Source organism: Pristis pectinata, chromosome 2 (assembly GCF_009764475.1).
Source record: "Pristis pectinata isolate sPriPec2 chromosome 2, sPriPec2.1.pri, whole genome shotgun sequence".
Lineage (NCBI taxonomy): Eukaryota > Metazoa > Chordata > Chondrichthyes > Rhinopristiformes > Pristidae > Pristis > Pristis pectinata.
The window spans coordinates 39,183,660-39,205,538 of record NC_067406.1 but is presented as its reverse complement, the minus strand read 5'-3'; the positions used below and the strand labels follow the sequence as shown (position 1 = coordinate 39,205,538).

The window sequence follows — 21,879 nt, the reverse complement described above, 5'->3', positions numbered from 1 at the left end:
GGCGCAAACCTTCAATTTTGACTTGATAATTAGATTTGTGAACTGTTTGTAGTTATGATGCATACATTTTCAGAACTCTTTTCCAAGCTAAACTGTTTTTGTTATGGTGGTTAAGTTAAATTTGAATATTATTTGAACACCATAATTGGCTTATCGATTTTCCTGTTTTTTTTTCAACTGAACAAGCAATAGTTTTGGAGCCCTGTCAATTTTTAATATTTCAATTGGAAACTGTCCTTTTTTCCACTGCCAAGTCAAGCGATTGGATTCACTGTCATCTGAGGATTTTAGTACTCCAGCAAAATGTACTATTTTAATCAGTTAAAGAAAACAGAGTTGAGTGCTCTTTATTATGAGTAGCTAGTCTTTGGCCAATTCTGAAGAGGGGAGAAATTTCTCTGAAGTCAAATCCAAGTGCATTTGAAGTACCTTTCTGGGAGTGGAAACATAATTCCTTTGAATTTTAGCATTGATGTGAACTTCATTTTTTTGTGTATTTAAATTGTATGGGAGAAACTTTCTAAATTAGATATTTATCCAGAGCTATGCGTTTTGTTGTTCAGCAGTAACTGAACTAGTCTGTGCCAATCTTAATTCATGTTTGCATTTATCCCAACATTGTGGATATTTTTGTTTCATGGATGTTTCTCCAAAATATCCATTAATAACTTGAATGCTTAATCTGTTTAAGTGTTCAATTTTCTCTTCAGTGAAAAATAACTGCAAAGGATTACTGTATTTGAAAAATTGAAAGTTTTTTTTATTAAATAAGAACAAAGTTGAACAAACTAAAACGAAATATTAATTGTAACAAAAAATCCTTGGAATAGCTTGTAAAGAAAGTTCTTGTTACCTTAAATATCTTGCAAAAATTGAAAATTGCTTGTGTAGACATTTAATATTATTTGTATTTCATGCTGCTTGAAAGCTTTCACTTTTTTAAAATATAGATACCCAAGTTTGGAGAGCTTGCCTCTACAAAGATTGGTAACTCTTCAGGATTGCAATTAATCGACCAGTTGAAGCCCCCTGGTTTGGTGGAGATGGCTCCACAAAGCACAGAACAAAGTAATGATAAGCATTCTTGGGAAGCAAAATCAACATCGCAGTCAGCAGTCCTAAATCATTTTGGTCAGTATTCCTAATTATTAACAAATGATAAATGTGTGTTTATAGTATTTTAGTGAGTTCCTGTTTTTTTTAATTTAATTCCAGATTGCAGTTGTAAGTAAAATTTCAATTGTAAAATTTCAAAGTACATAATAAAGCCTAGAATAGGCTTAACGCAGCAGAAGTTTTATCATTTTGACAAAGGGATTATCTGATAATTATGTAAATTTGCAGAAGATAGTAATTAAGCCGAACTAGCAGCTTTGAGTTCCTGAAATTTATTTTAAAGCAATATTTTGGACATCTTTCAGACTTCAAGATTCAACCCGATCCTTCACCTGTTCTGAGCCAGATTACCCAACAACAGCAGCAATCCTCTGTTCAGCCAGTATTGGATTCCTTTCCCTCCCAAATCAAGCTAAGAGAACCTTCTCCTGTTGAAGGCACTGCTGCTAAAGTGATGCAACTCTTACCAATCTCCACAGACAATCAGATAGCCAATGTGCAACAGACACAGCAAAAACAACTTAAAACACAGAAGCGGAAGGTACCACCTTCTAAAGTAAGTTGAAGACCATGCCCGACTTGTGAATGCTACATTTGACTGGATTTTGTGTTCATCTCAGTCATTTTATACAAAAATAAAGATTTTAGTACTCCAGCAAAGTATCTTGCAAGACAAGAGTATCTTGCAAATGCATATTTTGTAAACCCTTGTGCTAAGTGAGGAACCAAGAAACAATGATGCCTAAATTCAAGCACATAGCTGAACAAACTGATGTGAAGTACCATTTTCTGAGTTTCTTGGTTACCTTATGGGACAGAGTCGGCATGGTATCAGCTGTGGCTGAGCTGGTGACTCTTATCTCCACATCACATGGGTGAAGCTCTAAGTCAGTGTCATATGTACGTGTATGAACTGTCAGGAGTAATCAATTCCATGCTCCTCTGTACCTGTTGATTGCTTAGAAATTGGCAAGGTATATAAGGATACGGTCCTAATGAGGGCAAGTGGATTGGTGTAGATGGGCAAAAAAGTTGGCATGGATGTGGTGGCCGAAGGAACCATTTCTGTGCTGTATGATTCTAACTCTCGGTGAGATCCTGTAAAACCAATTGCCCAGCTGCAGCAGCACAAGGATGGACAAAGTAGTTCAGACTGGACTATCGATGTGGTACCATCTCATCGGTAGAGAACAGAAGGAATAGGAGGGAGATGGATCCTCAAAACAGGATTTAACTCCTTTCTGAACCTTGGACCAGCATGAGAACCCAGGACCGGCACTCAAAGGAGGAACTGTGAACCTGGGCTTTGGAGAAAGCTGAGTACTACAAATCCTTGGTGGGTAGTATACTGTACAAGTTATGAATACTTGGCTTTCTCTTTGTAGCCAGGAGCTTGAATAAAGTGAAGTATGCTTTTTACCAGTTGTCATTGCTGTATCTCCATTAAAAGAGTGAATTTGGCACAACAGCAGGGTGGCCCATCCTTATTTGGTCAGGACTCTGCCTACAAAATTTCAATCCCAGTGTAGATTGAATTGATTGTTGGACAACATTTCAGTAGTAAGGTGTGTGTCGCCGGAGGGGCCTTGGCATGGTGGAGTGAGTTGGGAGCTGCAAACTGCAGTACTTCGGCTGGAGCAGAGGCCACGGTATCCATTGTTCAGTCCGATCTCACTTGCCCTTTGAGTTTGTGCTCTGTTTTTGATTAAATAAGATCGAATCTGGATAGTAATGCCAGCACCTGGAGGTTCCTGCTAAGTCACACATCGTGACTTTGAAACACATCCTTGTTCTTTTATCCTTGCTGGGTCCAAATCCTAGAACTTAAGATCCAGCTGCTCCATGAGAGTACCTTCAGATGGATTGGAAATATTCAAGGGAATCCTCCTTAAGGGAAATTTAGGATGCTGACTTCATCAGCTATGCCCAGATGGTATAAAAGAATGCAAAACTAATGACATCATTCTCTCCCCCAATAATCTGTAGAGAATTTTAATCTAATTGTTCATCTGAGGCCACACTGTAACATTGATGTGTTTTGAAGGAAGCAGGTGATTCTTCCATTAGCATTTGACCAAATAAGAATTTAATAGAATCGTACAGCATGGAAGCAGGCCACTCAGCCCAGCTCATCCACGATTTTGTCAGTGGGCATAGTTAACTTGCTGAGATCGCAGCCAGACTCCTGGACCATTGATCCCAAGGTGCCAGTGTGATTTCATCCATGAATCAAGGCAATTTAAATTTACTTTTTTTTAAAAAGAACTCCTATATAATATGAATACTAGATTCCATAATAATGAACACAAAACTACTGGATTGTCACAAAAACATCTGGTTCATCAAGGGAATTTTGCCATCTTTGATCTATAGGCAACTTTGCACTTCAGCTGCTTATTTTGATACTCACCTGCAATGGGTGAGTATCTCTCTCACCATAGAGGAGAAATACGCACCAATGTTGGTACATTTGCTTCCTCAATTAGGGATGGGAAGTAAATGCTGGCATTGCCAGCAGTGTCAATGTCCTGTGAATGAATACAATCAGTTAGCAATTTGCTGGCTGTGTTTGAAGGTTAATTGTTAATGTTTTAAGAATTTTCTGACCATTAGGTAACTTGCTGATGAACTGATTACTGTTTGTAAATGACAGTGTAATCAATCCTACCCTTGAGTAAGTGTGATTATAGGGCTGAACGTGAGATTCTCTTCTGTTATCTAGTGATATCCAAAGCTTTTGATTGCTGCTGTTTTCATTCATGAGTAATTGAAGCAGATTGAATGCATTCAATGTTCATTGATGTGGAGAGTGTCTTGGATTTTTTGTGGTTTTAACAGCTTTTGTTTTTTTGATAGCTTGAAAGAATACCAGTGTTTAGAGTTTAGGTCAGTTTCTTTTTTGACATAGTGGTTGCTTGAAACTTTTTTCACTGATGCTTAGATCTTGCATATTAACGATTTTAACATGTCCAATTTTAATGTTCTGATTTTTAAAAAAATATGCATTAACCAGTTATGAAGCTTTTTAATTAAGGCAAATAGTTTCATTGATCTGCAAGAGCAGGATGATTTATCTTCCTTTACCATGAGGCACAATTGTATATAGAATGTGGAGGAAAAATGCGTCATGGGATGACAAATGTTCACCACTGATGTGACTCAAGTGTTGCATGTGCTCACCCAGGCATTTCTTCCCTTTGGTTCCAAATTGCACTTGCATTTGAAACTGTATTTTCTGTTTAGATTCCTGCATCTGCTGTTGAAATGCCAGGATCAACTGATGTCTCTGGATTAAATGTTCAGTTTGGAGCCTTGGAATTTGGATCAGAACCATCTCTGACTGAATTTCAAACAGGAAGTACAGAGACCATCAGTCAAACACAAAGCCACTTGTTCTCGAATTCTGTAAGGTAAACTCGCATCCTCTTCTTCCCCAGCTTCCATTCACAAGTTTTCGGTTTTGAAAGCACTGCTTGGATGTTTCTGTGTAAAGAAAAATCGGATGAAAATCGTCATACTGCTGCATTCTAGACACTCAAAGCAGTGTCCCTAATTAGCATTGTCTAAGAGCAGGGAGGTGAGAGACATTGTAATATGTAGAGGAAAAGCATCGTTGGAATAAAGTTCTGAAATTATACTAGTTATATATTCTATACAGTATGTGCAAGGTTAACACTGAACTGGTTAAATCTCTTGACCAGTTCACTTTCAGAAATGGATATGTTTATAAAAGTAGTTCTTTAGTTAAATTGCCATGTTACATTCTGCCCTCTTATTTGTAGTGATTCAATGTCATAGTTTTTATTGATATCCAGTGCAATTGAAGAATCAACAAATCCATCTGCCATCACCTCTTCCAGTTCAACTGTTGCCCAGAACACACCAGTGACTTCAACGTTAGATCAGAATTCTGTACATGGAATGCCGTATCAGAACTCTTCGGATACGTCTCAGAAGGAAGCTTCTTTGCAGGTGAGTATCAAAATAAAGCAGTTGAAATGGAAATATACATTATTTTTGTAAGGGCTGAAAGCTTTTTGATTTTGGGAGAGGAAAATAGCCTGCAGACAAGATTTTAGACTACTTTGAGCATTGAAAATGAGGGTGAAGGGAATTGAAAGCTGTGCTGAAAGTTGAGAAAAGATAGGAACTTGAGTGGAACATTTAAACTCCAGCATGGACTGGTTGGGCTGAAGGGCCTGTTTTAGTGTTGTACATCCAATGTAATACTTGACTATTGCATTGTGGTAGGCTTCTATCTATGATTCCCCAGACAAGGTGCAAATGGCAAGGTTAACACAATGTGGAATGTTCCATAAAGAGGTTATCTTAAGGCATAGCATAATTAAAGGAAGAGGATATAGCATAATTAAAGAAGAAATAAAGCTTGGGTACAGTAAGTGACCAGTAACAGATAATTTGGGTTCAAAATATTCATATGGAGGAATAATGTCCCTGGAGATGATGTAAATAAAATATTTTTATTTACCTTATGGGTGGTTTACTTTATCAGCTGCCAAATATAGTTAAGAATCAAGCAAATTTCAGAATGTGGGTTTAAATTGAAATAGAGTCCAAAGAATATGAGAAAAGATTATTGGTTAACTTAACAAGGGGAACCCCAAATATCTTTCATGGGGGAAGGTGGAATGTGAAGAATAGTTTTAAGGAATGATGGGCTGATTAAAGGATTGAAATCTCTGGTATCAGACAAAGAGACTTGCATCTTCACAAAGAAGGAGGATTAGGTTAAAACTGCAGTTAAGGTGGTAAGATGTGTGATACAACAAAAGAAAATTGTGATGCTTGCCTATTCAGTATCTTATTTCAAGGTTAACTAGTCATTTGATCAAAATGAATAGCATTAGCATTGCCGAGGGAAGATGTGCCTCTATGAATGCTGCATCCTAGGTCGGTTCTACTTCCTTGCATGCTTTTCCAGCCAGACACTGGATTCCTAACAGCAATGTGTGCCTGGAGAATTTGTACGGTTGACCAAGTAATTTAAATCTGAATTTGTCCAAGCAGCCCAGTGATCTAAATGGGTAATGCTATGTTGGAAAGTTTCAAAGGTACATGAGACTTAATGATGTTGAATGTGGCAAAGATGTTTTTGTTTTGTTTTCATCAAAGAATTACCATTTAATCTCTTCTATAGAACATTTGAGGCAGCTTTTGTTATTAACATCTTTAAATTTTGAAACTTAGGATATGCTCTAGGAATACCTTTTGTGATCAAAGGATTTAGACATCTACACTGCAGCGTGCACCAGTACAAGGTTACAGAATTGCATTTTTGCTTGTTTACCTATGTGTTTGTACTTAAGCACCACAGCCTGCTTCCATACCAAGTAGAAGGGATGCAAAATAAATAACATTTAAACACTTCTTAATCCTTGGGCACTTTGTGATGCGAGGTGAGAAAACTCTCCATTCTTCTCTGTAACCTTAAATTTGTTCCAATTAAGTAGAAATTTAGTTACAAATTAAATGATAGCTGTGAGAGGAGAGGATATTTAGTAAATGCTGATCAGGTCAGATAGCCGGTGGCATCTGCATGAGAAAGGGATGATTAAGTGGGATAAGTTATGACGGCAGTCCCCATGTTACGACCGGGTTCCATTTGAGAACTGTTCATAACCTGAGCTGGTCGTAAATTGGAAATGAACAAAAATAGTGCATGGGAGAGGATCACAGAAGTAGCTGTGACAAAAGAACGAGCAGGTCCAGAAAGAGAGGCTACTAGCGGGCCTCACTGAGTGAGTGAGTGAGTCTGCTCAGTGTTCCCACCTCTGCTCGGTTTGACCCAGCCCCCAATTATTGGAGCTGTTGAGGTGATTGGGAGAGAAAAGAGAGAGAGAGAGAGAGAGGGAAGGTTTGTGGAAATGCCCCATTCCCATCCAGCATAAGGTGCCTGCAGCAACCGGCAAATCCATTCCTGTCCATCGCGCTGGTCTCCCGAACACTCATTTGTATGTACGGGGTGCCCATAATTCGGCCATTGGTAACCTGGGGAGGACCTATACAAGATGAAACGGGGTGGTAGTGGGACAGGTAAGAAATTAATTCTGCCCAACCTGAGTGTATTCTACCTTCTGTTTTAATTTCAGAGTGCCATCATCTGCAGTACTTTGCTTTTGTTTTAGATGAACAGCAGATAGTTTGTTCCATGACTAAGAGATCCTTAACAGCAGTCAGACATTTCTATCTTGCATTTACAGAACAGCTACAATGGTCTTGGGGCACAACAGGCACTTGAAGGTGAGTCATCAATATTGTATATTGATAAGTGTATATTTATAAGTGTTAAAATTGTTATTTTGACTGGACTCAAGTCAGAGTTGGGTAGATAGTATTTGATTAAGGCAGTCTGGATCCAAGATTTACATTGATATTCAAAATTCCCTCATGATTTTTTTTTGCATAAGCTTATTTCACCATATTGGTTATGTAAGTAAATTGAGGTACGGTTCCAGGATGAGGCAGTGTACCTATGAGGGAGATGTCCACTGTAATTCCCCATTAAAACAATAATCTGCATAAGTGTACACTGATAACTAGGTTTTATTCTTAATAATATTATTATTATTAGCAGCACTACTTCAAAATAACACCATCTTTCCTCATGATCTTTGAGACCATTTTAATTTCATTGCCTGTGTCTGAGGTCACTTTGGCCCAGAATTTGCAATGAAAATAATGACAGGCTTTTAGTACTGGTGGTCACAGTGGAGGAATTCTGACAACTAACTTCTGAAGTATGCTTGAACATAATGAAGTGCAGAAATTCTGAAATGTTGTCAGTGATTTACCAAAGCAGTTGGTATGAATTTCACTTTGACCTATTCATTACCTAAAAATGCTGAATAAATTTCACCTTGTTTAATTTTGTTTTAATGGTGTACGAAGTTATTTCTTTTAAGTAACCTTTCTGGTTCTTTGTTTATTCTAATTTATACCAGAACAATTATTTCAAAACTGCAAGGGTTGTAATTTTTTTAGTTTGGTTTCTTTGCATCAATGATAATCTATAAGTCTGACCCAATCATCATTATTATTGCACTTTGCAAAATACTTAAACTTTTTTGAAATAAGCATTGTTAATTATTCTTGTTATTTGATCATTGCACTGAATTCTGGGCCTTGTTCAATATTAGTGTGTTTATTTATAGCCGTCTACCAATGTGATCTAGCATTACACTTTTTTAACTGCAATTGAATTTCATTTTTGCAGCCATATTTAATGTATTTTGCAACCATATTTAATGTGGTAGATTGTATCATGGAATATAATTTTAACACTACCATTGGCTAATCGGGTCATGACCCTAAAATTGCTTTGTATCTTGTTTGATAAATTAGACAATTGTGCTGTTTTACTTTCTGAACAATGAAGCTACTGAGAGTGAATTGGAAAGTAAAGAATGTGATTTGCTGCTAATTTTGATAAGCCTAACAACAGGCATTTCTGCTGCTAATTGCATTCTTTACTTTATGGCATGTCCTTATGGTATGCCTTGGAATGTAATGATTTTGGAGATTAAGACTGTGGCAGCAGTGATAGATGCCATCATCATTATTCTAGATCCTACACAAGTATGTGTCAGCATCTGTAAATATTGCGAGCAGTGTGATTTACCTCTATAAAACAATATTAGATTAAGTTTAGTAAAATTGTTGGGGGCATGAACTCCTCACCACATTGTATATGGTGGGCTTAATGCAATCCTTATGATGTGCACTGAGAAGTAGAGTCATGAAAAGCTTAGTAACAAGTGTCTCTGCAGCAATTATTCTGCATGACATGTCATAGTTAATCAATCTTTTGATGTCTGGTATTTAAAATGTTTTGGATTGACCTTGATATTTGCATGAACAGGGCTTTGCATTTTTATTGTGTTGAGTACTAATTGGACCATCTGTAGCTGTGGAATATTTGCACATGTTGTGAGCTAGTTAGTATAATTTTGTCTTGCACATGTTTGAGACACGAGTCTTTGTGTTGCCAGACTTCCAGGATCTTTGCCAGGAATTACCTGCATTACTGAATAATTTAGGCACATTACCTCTCAAACAGCCATAGCTGTGCAGTGTTGCCCTATTTTGCGCTACCTTACAGTGCTCTGACTTGCCATTTATTGACTTTGCACCAACTTTTTGTGTACTGGTGTTTTTGAGTTCCCATGATTAAAATCAACTTGTTTTATGGAATTGCCTTAGTGGGATAAGCATCATTTGAAAACTGTGTCCAAATATCTCGAGGAGAGGGAAGTGTGTGTTGCTTGTAAACTTTTTACAATGTCATTTTTAAGTGCTGTAGTTAATAGTTAAGGCCAGTGTGAAGAGGAGCTGGAATGACATCATTTATGTGAATTTGATTGTTAATGGGAATGTGTTGCATATTAGCAATTAATCATTGGACCCTACAAAACAGAGCTTAATAGTGATTTGAAACTTGTTAAATTTGCCATCTAAGTTAACACTGATCAGGATTTGTTGGTCATCAATTAATTTTTGTATCGTTAAGATAAATTGAAATTGCAAGAGTAAAATTATTCTGCTGAAGACTTTATTTAGCAGAGTTGGTCTTACCAAGTGATTTCATCATCTGTTAGTGTGATCAATGTTTCACTTCTGTCCACAGTGCCACAACATTCTTCTAACCTGAACCAGACCATTGAATTGCCCAACAGTTCTCTATCACAACATAGCAGGTATGGACCCGTGTTGTATCAACTATTCATTCTATCCTGAAAGATGCCAATTTTATATAAAATATTGAAAGGGATGTAAGGAAACTCCTCCAAGGCAGGTGTAGAGTTTAAGAATAAGAACTGGACAATGAGGGAAGGTAATGAAGTAACTGAATAAAGAGATGGTTGTGGATCAAACTTTGACTACAAGGAACCTTAAGGCAACTATTACAAAGGAAAGACTTGTCATTTCAGCTTTTGGCTGATTCTGACATCCAAATTTTATAGGCTACAACATATTCAAAAGAGGTAAGTCTGAGAGAAGAGGGGTTATTGGGGAAAAATTGGTATAATTGAGTGCATGATTAAAGCCATTAAAAGGATCATGATATTATGGAGCATTGAATAGTAAGAATAAAAGTGAGATTTATAACAAGTTTGGGGAAGTTTACAGTGCCAGTTGTTAACTGTTGTCATTGATTATCCCAGAAGTGTGGTGTAAGTTTCATTCCTATGTTCTTAAGGGTGATTGGGGTAAGATTGTGATCAAACTGAATTAAGTGTTGTATAATGCTTCCAAGACGAATTCTTAGACTAAAGAATTAAAGTCTGAGTGTTGCATTCCCAAGAAGGGAGGGTACACTGCTAGTTCAGATTAGTTGGAGAATGCATGGGATGTAAGTGAGCAAAGCATGAAACTGTGCTGGTAATTGGGAAACTGCAAGGAATTTTCTTCATGCATTAGTGAAAGGACAAGCTGAGGTCAAACTACAGATATTATTATGCTTTGACTGAGAGAATGCATTGATATTTCAAGTAACAGTTAACTATTTGAAAGAAAACCATATGAAATAAATGGAATTAATAGTAGGAAATTTGTCAGGCTGATTTGCAAAGTGTTGATGTTAAATTAATTTTTCAGAATCTCTGGAAAGTAAAATAGTGCCTCTGGGACTGGTGGGTCAGAAAATATATGCAGTTTTCAAAGGCGTGGAAAAAATTGGCAAGTCAGACTTGCCTTTTTATGAGTGATCTTCTAGATTTCATTATACGTTAACACTTAAAACATAGGAGATAATGAGTATGAAATATGGTTTGTACTTTAACTGATTTGGGGAAATCTGGTGGAAGTAGTTCTGTTTCTAGTTTTGTTAGATGGCTTAATATTTGACCATGTGGCTAGAGAGCTGGCTAAATGACAGAAGGAGGAGTAACAGCATTTTGGAATAAAGATGCAGGAAATACTTGGTAGGTCAGACAGCGTCTGAGAAAAACAGCTAATTTCTCAGCTCAGATCATTAACTCTAGCCACAGATGCTTTCTGACACCCGTGTTTCCAAGAAATGCAGCATTTTGTTTGAGTTCTGGCAAAGTTTTGGACTTCTGCAATCTATTTTCCATTTGGGTAACATCAAAGTACTAATACTTGGATTGTGCCGAACTTGCATCCACATTCTTTACCCATCCTTATTCTTCACTGCTTTGAGAGAGATTTTTTAATTTTTTCTTCTGCGCATTTTTAATTGCAAGAAGCTCTGTATAAAAATTGTCAATTTAAAACGAGTTCTTTGTTTTTGTAAAATGAAGCAAAAGTGTTTGTGTGGCTTTTTCTTAATAGTGTATTTGTGTGGAGTTTACATTAGTGGATAGAATTAAAGGCTGACTTTATACTAGATTGTGCTTGATTGTTCCGTTCACTTCAGTTAATATCATTGTAATTGGTGCAAAGATGATGAGTTTTGTAATCTTCTGGTCCATTATCAAAAATACTGTACTTGAAGCCTGAATTGTTCACAGTTGGGCCTATTTTGAGCACAGCTTTATAACGGCTTATGAAATTTTAAATACAATTGCTTAGCCAATAACTACTGTATTCCAGTCTGATTAAGTATTTTTATGTATTTAAATCATTCTCAGTACACTTATACCCTAGTTTCATGCTACCCTGGAGAGCGCTGACTGGTTATGGTGCTCTTGATTCTCCAGATACAGATCCCCCTGAACTTCAAAAAAGACAGCTGCTCGGGCTGTGTGCTGCTGTGATGGGAACATGGTTTGAACCCCTGCTCTCCATGCAATGCTGAGGTGCAAGGCTTAGAGCTGTATCCTGCCTGGAATGGCGAGTGTAAGGCCATTGCTGGGGACTGGCTGTACCTGCTTGGATCCTTCAGTATCTCTCATCACTGCTGGCTCTGATTGCTGCTTTCCCCCTCCTTGGTTGAACTTGATACCTTAGAGAAATCTTGGGGCCGGGAGAGCTGTGTAGAGAAATTTCTCTGCAGAGAAATGGCCAGTTCTGACAAAAGACCTGAAAAGTTCACTGTGTCTCTTTCCACAGATAATGCTTGACCTGCTGGTTTTTCTGGAATTTTCTGTTTTTATTTCAGATTTCCAGCATTTGTAATTTCTTATTTTCAATAAATGCTTATTTTTTTGTAATAAATCCATTTTCAGCTCTGTTAAGTTTTATATAGGGATAAGAGAGATATTTGGGTTGGCGTTGCCTATTACTGCCAAAACAGGATATCTGCTCCAAATTATGGAGCAGTTGCTCTGTTTTTGGTTTGAAGTGCTGCCCCTGAGAGGTGAGATGTGACTTGTGGATGAGACTTTTAGCCATCCCAGATAACATCTTGTTGAGTTGTCTTTGCATTCTCAACAGCTCCAGTGATTCCATTTGTTTGTAAACTAGCCAGCTGATTTAATGACTCTTCAGTATTTAAGTTCTCTATAGTGCAGTTAAGCTAAACTATTTTTTTCCTTGTAATATTTTGTATGCAGTTCTGTGCCAAGCCACCAAACCAGCAGCCTTTCCTCTGTCTCTTCACTGACCACAAGCTCATCACATGCAGTAAGTATGTAAAAAATTTTTGAGTTGCCTTTGTGCATGAGTGAAAATTTTCCTTTACTTGTATGTGAGATGTGGGCTTAGCTAGCAAGGCCCACAGTTGTACCCTTCCCTAATTGCCCTTAAGAAGGTAATGGTGGCATGTTTTCTTACACCACTGCAGTGCCTGTGGGTGAAGACATTTTGGTAGTAATGTTGAGTGAGTTTATTCTAGTCTTTAGACTCAGAAATAATGAAAGAGCAGGAAGTGCTTCCCAAGTCAGAGTGGTGTGTGATTTGTAAAATATACAGGTAGTGGAACTTAAATTTTGAGTCTTGTTGGAGCTGCGCTCATCTAGACATGACCATCAGAAAATTACCACCTTGGTTTCCCTCTTTGATGCTTAAAACGCTTGCAGGTTCTTAATGGATGAAATTACTCAGCAGGTGAAGCAATAGTTTTGGATAGAGAGCTGTTCATATTTCAGTTTGCCATTTTAAATTTCGCATTGATTTGTGCTATTTTACTTTTGGGTTATCATTCTATAAGTACAACAGTCCACACATACAGTAAAACATATAAATCACCACAATCTCCTAACGTTATTAACTGCTGTGTTTCTGTTGGGTGTTTCACTCTGAAAGATTCAACAAAAGTAGCAATTTTTGCTGTTGGTCTTTAGAATGGCTAGGGGAGGCTAAAAGGAGATGGTTAACCTAATATCATTCATTCTTGGCATCCAACATTAAATAGTGGTAGCAGGACACCTTAGAAAATCCTAATATAATTGAGCAGAGTTGGTGTGGTTTTATGAAAAAGAAATGGTGTTTGACAAATATATTCTTTGATGATGTAATCTGCAGAGTGGATAAAAGGGACCCAATAAATAGTGTGTTTGCATTTCCGAAAGTTTTCAGTAAGTTGCTATGTAAAAGGTTACTGCACAAGATTAGAGCTCAAGGCATTGCTGTAATGGTTAATCATGAATAGAAGGTTGGTTAACACAAAACAGAGTTGGGATAAATGAGTTTTTTCAGTTTGGCAGACTGTTGCCTAGTGGGGTGCCACAGAGATCGGTGCTGGATCCTTAACTATTTACAATCTGTATTAATGACTTGGATGAGAGCACAGAATGTACTGTAGCCAAATTTTCTGTTAGAGGTAAGAAAGCAAGTTGGGAGGAGGGCAGAATTAGCAAAGGTAAATGGGTAAAGTTAGGCTGAGCAAATATATGGAAAATACATTATAATGTGGGGAAATAAGATGAAGAACACTATGATGCTGGAGGAACTCAGCAGGCCAGGCAGCATCCGTGGAGAAAGCAGGTGGTCAACATTTCAAGTCAGGACCCTTCTTCAGGACTGAAGATAGGAAAAGGGAAGCCCAATATATAGGAGGGAAGAGCAGAGCAGTGATAGGTGTGCAAAAGAGGGGAGGTGGGGTGGGCACAGGGTGGTGATAGTAGAAGGGGAGATGAGATGTTGCCCCCTCTTCTTGGAAGAATAGAAATCAAAACGTTTAAGTAGTGAGAATACAGAATGCTGCAGCACAGAAACCTGGGTGTCCTTGTATATGAAACACAAGTTAGGATGCAGTAACAGCAAGCAGTTGGGAAGGCAAATAGTATGTTGGGCTTTTTTTGCAAAGTAAATGGAGTTTAAAAAAAAGTAGGGGACGTCTTGTTTGCATTCTGTACAGAGCATTGCTGAGACCAAACCTGAAAGTATAGCATATGATCTCCTTATTTAGTTAAGGGTATATTTGCATCGGAGGCAACTCCAAGAAGTTTTCATAAGATTGATTTTTGGGATGAAAGAGTTGTTGTATGAAGAAAGGTTGGGCTTGTACTCTTTGGAATTCAGAAGAATGAGAAGTGGCCTTGCATGATGGATACTGGGAGGATATTTCCCCTTTATCTAGAGCTGGGAGGTATACCGCAGTTTCAGAATAAGTAGTTGTCCATTTAAAATGGAGATGAGGAGAAATTTATTCTGAGGGTCATGAACCTTTGGAATTCTCTACCTGGATTTGAGGAGGTGCAGTTGTTGTCTATCTCAGCCTTGAATATATTCACTTAAAAATACTTGAGGGAATTGAGGGTTATTGCGAACAGCGGCCAGGAAAGTGGAGTGAAGACCGTGGGCAGACCAGTCATATTCATTCTGAATGAGAGAGCAGGTTTGAGGGACTATATGGCCTACTGTTCATCCTATTTCTTAATTTTGTGCTGCTTGCATTGTTTTTGTTCTTCCCTTCAGCACACAAATGTTGACAGCAGTCTGCAGACTTCTACAACCTTCCCTACTCCTCTGACATTCGCTACGAATACCACATCATCAGTTAATACCTCCAGCAGCTTAAGCACAACCACAGCCTTGGACTGAGTGTCAGGTAGTCCATCTATGGCAGCTGCTGCCACAAGGGCAGTTCCTTCTGTATCTTCAGGTAGAAAGCTGTTTTGTTTATAAATGTCTACTCTGAAATACTGAAATACTTTAAAGAACAGTCATTGCTGCAATGTAGCAAATGTGTCAGTTAATATGCAGTTTTAGAAACAACATTGTGGTAATGTTCAGAATGTTTTTCTTTATGTTGATTGGATAAATATTGCGCAGGGACCCTATTCTCCTTTGTTAAGATCTTTTCCATGTCCACTTGAGAGAGAAGACAGGACCTCTGTTGACAACTCATCTGAAAGACTGCACTTGCAACAGTGCAGCACTTTTTCCACTAGCCTCACCTTATTAATGTAAACATGCATTAATCTCCTTCAGCCCCATGCTTCCTTGGAACTTTTGTCTTCACCTACAGAAGATGAAGAATACTATCCCTTGACTTGAGAAATTAAAATGCATTCCTTGGAAGGTGGGAGATGAGCAGACAGCGATCATGAGGCCCAAACAGGGTTTATCAATACATTAAGGGGAGCTCTAGTTAAAAGGAATGTCAAATTTATCTGATCTCTGGGCATGGGGGAGAAATGTGATAAAAGGGTGATGACCTTTTGAGCTATATCAGACAAGGTAATAGAGTGACATGAGCTTAAGTGCATTTGTATATTGTATAGAATGAGTCTGGAATGAACTTCATGAGCCGTGACATGTTCTTCCATAATTTACACATTTTTAACATTTTTTGTTCATTGCAGGAAAGGCTCCGCCAAATCTTCCTCAAGGTGTGCCTCCTATTTTACACAATCAGTACATTGTTGGACCAGGTGGACTGCTGCCTGCATACCCAGTAAGAGTGAATGAACTTTATTAGTTGAATGTAGTACTTAGTTACTATTTTGTTCTTGTGGGAATTGTGTCAATATTTTTTGATAAGTTTGCTTTGGTTAGGAAAAAAAATGTTTACTAGTTAACAAATTGGAGTTATTTTTTGTTTTGATTTTTGTTTTTCTTTTTTGAAATAGATCTATGGCTATGATGACCTACAGGTACTTCAGTCAAGGCTACCAATGGTTAGTTTGATCTGTTGCATACTGGTTGAGTATTGGTTGAATTATATCTTGATTACTGTCTTTAAAGTTCTAAGAGAGGTCAGTGCCACTTTTGCTGTTGACACAGACCAATTCTTGTGTGTTATCTATGGGGTGTCATTTTCTTAAGTGTAATCCGAGGTTCAGAAGGATTTATGGAACATCCAAATACAGATTCATTTTTATGTTTCATAAACACATCCGCCTCCATTCTTTAGAGTGGACTGCCGTAAACAAAATGGACTTAAATTTCCAGAGCTTTACACTGACTGGGGTTATCCCAAAGTGTTTAACAACTGGTGAAGTGTGGTCACCATTTTGATGTAGAAAATTACAGATTATGCATGGAAGAACACTGGACAATACTCACATTTTTTCCCCCTAAAATAGCACTTTTACAACCATCTGAGGGGGCTTGGAGTTCTTAACTTACTGTTTGATCCAAAAGACTGGACTACTTAAAATAAAAAATACAGCTCTCCATCAGTATTGTACTAGAATGTTAGCTAATTTTCGTGCTCCAGTTGTCGTGTGGTATATGACCCAATAACTTCTGATTTGAAGCAGAACACTGCTAACTCAACGACAGCTGATGTTGAAACAGTTGTTATCCATAATGTGAATTTCCATCTTTGATGACTTGCTAGACTTCTGAGTGTCTTTATTACTAAACATTAGCTTTTATTTTCTACGTTTTTCTTCTTTGAGTATATAGACTGAGATGAGAAATTTCTTTACCCATTAGAGTCATAAAGTTATACAGCATGGAAACAGGCCCTTTGGCCCAACTCATCCACGCTGACCAAGATGCCTCCCTGAACTTGTCCTATTTTCCTGTGTTTCACCCATATACCTCTGAACCTTTCCTATCCAAGTACCTGTCCAAATGCCCTTTTAAATGTTGTAATTGTACCTGCCTCAACCACTTCCTCTGGCAGTTTGTTCCATATACCCACCACCCTCTGGGTGGGGGGTGGGGAGGATCTTACTCCTTGGGTCCCCTTTAAATCTTTCCTCTCTTACCTTAAAGGGGGAATTTACAAATCTTCAGTGGAATTTACAAATCCTTAGAATTATTTATTGCAGAGACATGTAGATGCTGAGTTGTTGAGTATATTGAAAAATGAGATCAGTAAATTCTTTGTATCGAGGGATAGAGGTGGATCTGGCAGATGATTAGCCAAGTTTTTTTTATTAAATGGCAGAGCAAACATGAATGCCCCTAGGCTTGTTATTTCTATTAATATTATTGTAAATCCAGCATGTATTTTTCTCTCCTTTTTCCTTCCCTCCTTTTTGTCCCCCACCCCAAACAACTCCCACTACTGTAGGATTATTATGGAATGGCGTTTCCTGCTCCAGCCACGGCACTTGCAAGCAGAGATGGAAATCTTGCAAGTAATCCATACTCGGGTGTGTTTTTACAGATTCTTTTACATTGTCCTTTTACTTTGTACATTTTGTCTTTTGAGAAGTTTCTATTCAGCACAGTAGGTTAATGCAACCTCTCCCTCAATTGTGCAAGAGAAAATGTGGTTTAATATTTCTCATTTCTAACAATGATATTTAATTATGTTGAACATTTTAATGCTTCCATTGAGTAATGCTGCTCTTGGTTTTTTTAAAATTAATCTCTATTCTTAATCTGTTATGTTCAGTTAATAGCTCAGACATGGATATGATCAAATGAGTTTGTAATGTAACTGTTAACAAATTAATGGTTCACTTATAACAAAAGTTTTTTTTACTGATTCACGTTAAATTAAGTGTTCTTACACATCTTAGGTGAGTTAGCGAAATTTGGCAGGGGCGACTCTGCTTCACCTGCTCCAGCAACAACTTTAACCCAGCCTCAGCAAAATCAGACCCAAAGTCATCACACCACTCAACAGGCCTTCTTAAACCCAGCCTTGCCTCCAGGTTACAGTTACACGGGGTTACCATATTATGCTGGTATGCCTGGAGTACCCAGCACATTCCAGTATGGGCCTGCCATGTTTGTAAGTAATTTGTATCTTTAGTATTGTACTATTGATTATGATGTTTTGTATCCTGAAATGTTAGAGCTTGATATATTCTAGGATATTGCAACTGATTACTATTGAAATAGACTGTTGCATATTGACAAAATCGATTACTCATTACTGTTCTGAAGTTGGAGTCAGGGCACCAGGAGAATTTCTTGCTCTTTTTTTTCTTTCCTGGAAAAGACAGGACTTTATTGTAATGAGTCTCATGCATGATCTAGAATAATTGTATTTAGCCAAGTATTATTTTCATCTCCATAAGTTATTTGCAACTATGGTGTTTTATTGACAAATTTAGAACCATAAATTTAAGAGGGATCAATTTCTGAAATCTTAAATGATAGAACATAATTGAAAAATGCCAGAATGGGTATGGCTGTAAGAGCAAATTGAATGAAGTTTGGACAGAGGAGAAGAAATGCACTACTAGAGTTAATAATGGAAAAGTTGTAGGGAATAAACTTCAATGTGTACTGTTCAACAGAATTTCTTGTAGCCCTATTATAATGTCTACATGACAGTTTTACAATAATGTGCAATTCTGGCATTTTCTGTGTAAGATTATATCTTTGGATCTGAATGTAGTTATAGCAAATACAGTGAGTAGGAAAGAGGAAGAAACGGTTTTACTTTTAGGAGTTCGCGGTCTCCGTCTGCAGTTTGCTTTGTAAGTGGAGTGTATAATTCTAAAATAAGACATTTGGCCTGGTCTGTGTTGGTGTTTGTTCAGCATGCCCTTCTGTTTCCTCTCATTTGTGTGTTAACGGGAATAGACTACAGATGAAATCTGTTTGATAAGTTAATAAGGACAGTTAGAGAGAGAAGAAACAAAGGGACATAAAAGCGGTGAAATTAGGGCAGTAAGGGAACACAAACAAGGAATGTAAAAATTGCAATATGTCAATCTGTGAGAAATGCCCAGCAAGTCGGGCTGTGCTGGTGTAGACAAAAACTGAACCATTTATAGCGTGACCCACAGCAGAAACAAACAGAGTGACTTGCCAGAAGTTGTAGAGTCCAGAAGGCTGCATCATTCTGCGATGGAAGCTGAAGTGTTCTTCAAGGTTACAACGGACTTCAGTATAACAGTGAAGACTACCACAAACTGATATGGGATGGAGAATTGAAGTAACAAACAGCAGGAGGCTTGCGTGTTCCCCTGCAGACTGAAAGCAGCTGGTCCACAAAGCAATCAGCCAGTTTGTGTTTGTTCCTCCAATGTACAGGAGAGCACATTGTGAACATTGAATGCAATACACCGGTACTAAGAAAATTGAGGAAGCTGGAGCAGTAGACATGACTGTCTGGTCAGTCTTTTTCTCAGGGCCGGGGTGTCACTTTATAGGGAATGGTCACTTCGATAAGTTGAAAGCAGGGGCATGGGACGTGTCTGGTGGTGGAACCTTGCTGATGTTGGTGAGTATTGCAAAGGATGATCGATTGAATGTGGAGGATAGTGGGGTGGAAGGTGAGGTCCAGGGGAACTTTGCTTGCTCTGTCCATGAGGGGAGAGTGTGAGAGCAGAGGTGTGGGAAATAGATGAGATGCCATTAAGGGGTCTGCCAGTGATGATAGAGTGGAATCCACTATGGCTGGTTCTTCTGTTTGTCTAGGAGCTGACCATTTCAACTATGTATCATTCATCTGTAGTATTGGCTTAGTTTTTCTCTCCATTAGCATGGCCTGTGATGTTGGGCATTCCCTCCAACTCTGCATTTTGTAGCTCTTTATCCTGTGCATCCTTTCCCTCCCTCTGCTCTTTGCCCCAGCCTGGATCTTCATTGGCCCTGCCCCTCCACAGACCATCACTCTTCCCAAAATGAAATTGGTCAATCTTCAAGTAAATAGTGCTGGGAACAATATTTTTTATTTACTATAGGTCACGTATTCCTAGCAGAAAAGATAATTAAAATGACCAGACACAGAAGGAAACTGGAAAGGACCATGTTAATTTTGTTGTTTAAGGTTCATTGAGATGAGTTTGCTGTATTTAGATTGGAGTCTTTGCAAAAATCTGAAGTATTTCGAGAATCATTTAATAAGTTGCTCTTCAGATACAAGAAGGCATATGTTTAAAAAGGTTCTGCTTAACTCTCTGTGGTACTTCAACTTGTACAGTTGAATGAATGTTACTGTAAAAGATTACTTAAGTGAGTAAAATAGCTTTGTATTTTTTGAGAGGGACTGAGATTATGATTATTGGAGTGTAATTTGAGTTGTTCTCTAAGGACTTGATTATTTTTGCTCGTTTAAACTAAAATTTGTTTCCACAAACATGTTTTATTAAAAAAAAAGTGTTTTTTGGTTAACCCTTGCAGTATGGTTTAAAAAAAGCTCTTAATTTTGCTTCCTAATTTAAGGGAATAAAATGTCTCAAATGCTCTTGTAGGTTCCTCCGGCATCTGCAAAACATAGTATGAATATGAACGCAGCTTCAGCACCTTTTCAACAGGCATCCAACTATGGACAGCATGGATATGGAACAGGTAATTCAAGGTGTTTAGAATATTGGAAGACATTACTTAATCGGCACAACATCGTGGCTGAATGGCCTGTCCAGTGTTATACTGTTCTATGTTGCTCTCCTAGCTAGAACACCAATGGCTAATTTCCTCCTGCATACTTTCCTTCCATTTCCCCAACTTTCTCTCTTGACCCGGGACATTGAAGCCCTATTCCTACAGGTGCCTAGTCCTATCATTGGCAATGAGATACATAGCTTGATAATCAGTGATCTCAGGCTAAATGTCAGAAAGTACATCAGCAGAAACAGATGTTCCTCTTCATAAAGTATTACCTCTGTACCCACCTGAGAGGGCAGACCTGTCCTTGTTTAATGTTTCATCCAACAGAGGATGCCTTCATTTATTGAATAGAACATAGGACATCACAGCACAGTACAGGCCTTTCGGCCCACAATGTTGTGCTGACATTTTATCCTGCTCTAAGATCTATCTAACCCTTCTCTCCACATAGCCCCTATTTTTCTATCATTCTTGTGTCTATCTAAGAGTCTCTTAAATGTCCCTAATGTATCAGCCCCACAACCTGCTGGCAGTGCATTCCACACACCCCACCACTCTCTGTGTAAAAAAAAAACAACTTACCCCTGACATCCCCTTTACATCTTCCTCTGATCACCTTAAAATTATGTCCCCTCATGTTAGCCATTGTCGCCCTGGGGAAAAGTCTTTGACTGTCCAACTCGATCTATGCCTCTTATCATCTTGTACAGAATGTTCCATGTATAGGACCTTTCAATTATGTACTTGAGGTCTGTCATGAGGCTGAAGTTCTACAAATGTTTTTGGACCTTTTTTGTTTTCTTTAAAAAAAAGTTTTGATCCTTGAGCTCTAAAATGTGAAAGTTTCTGAGAGCATTTCTAGTTAGACTACTTTTCGGAATTGAAATGGCATTCTTCTTACTGTCCTGCTATCTCTTGAAAAATAGCCATTTGGATATGATGCTGGAGGATTGTTATACTGGTGGAACCATATCCAGACAAGTGCCAGATCTACTGGAGGAAGAAAAAAAGTGAGGAAAATTATTAAACTTGGAGGTGTAGTGAACTGTGAGAAAAGTAATAGATGATGTCAGGGTGATGTGGACAGACTGAGGAATGGGCAAGTACTTTTGCAGGTGAAATGTAATGCTGAGAAATTTAAAATATTACATTTTGTTAGGAAGAGTGAGGAATTCTGAAAGGAGTACAAGAAACAGGTTTGGGAATATA

The 21,879-nt window shown here is 38.0% G+C and overlaps 1 protein-coding gene and 1 non-coding gene across 2 annotated transcripts in view; both read left to right on the top strand.

Annotated features, from left to right (window-relative positions):
* Window positions 1–21,879, top strand: part of ubap2a (ubiquitin associated protein 2a) — a 69,228-nt gene that overhangs the window by 38,520 nt on the left and 8,829 nt on the right. Inside the window, 13 exon segments of the mRNA XM_052045165.1 lie at window positions 951–1,131; window positions 1,422–1,672; window positions 4,360–4,526; window positions 4,932–5,088; window positions 7,338–7,377; window positions 9,761–9,830; window positions 12,591–12,660; window positions 14,896–15,082; window positions 15,786–15,877; window positions 16,053–16,100; window positions 17,450–17,531; window positions 17,904–18,118; window positions 20,535–20,631. Coding sequence (XP_051901125.1) covers window positions 951–1,131; window positions 1,422–1,672; window positions 4,360–4,526; window positions 4,932–5,088; window positions 7,338–7,377; window positions 9,761–9,830; window positions 12,591–12,660; window positions 14,896–15,082; window positions 15,786–15,877; window positions 16,053–16,100; window positions 17,450–17,531; window positions 17,904–18,118; window positions 20,535–20,631 — 1,657 coding nt within the window.
* LOC127567601 (small nucleolar RNA SNORD121A) lies at window positions 1,840–1,920 on the top strand. The gene has a single exon (XR_007955938.1). It is a non-coding gene; the product is annotated as a small nucleolar RNA SNORD121A (small nucleolar RNA).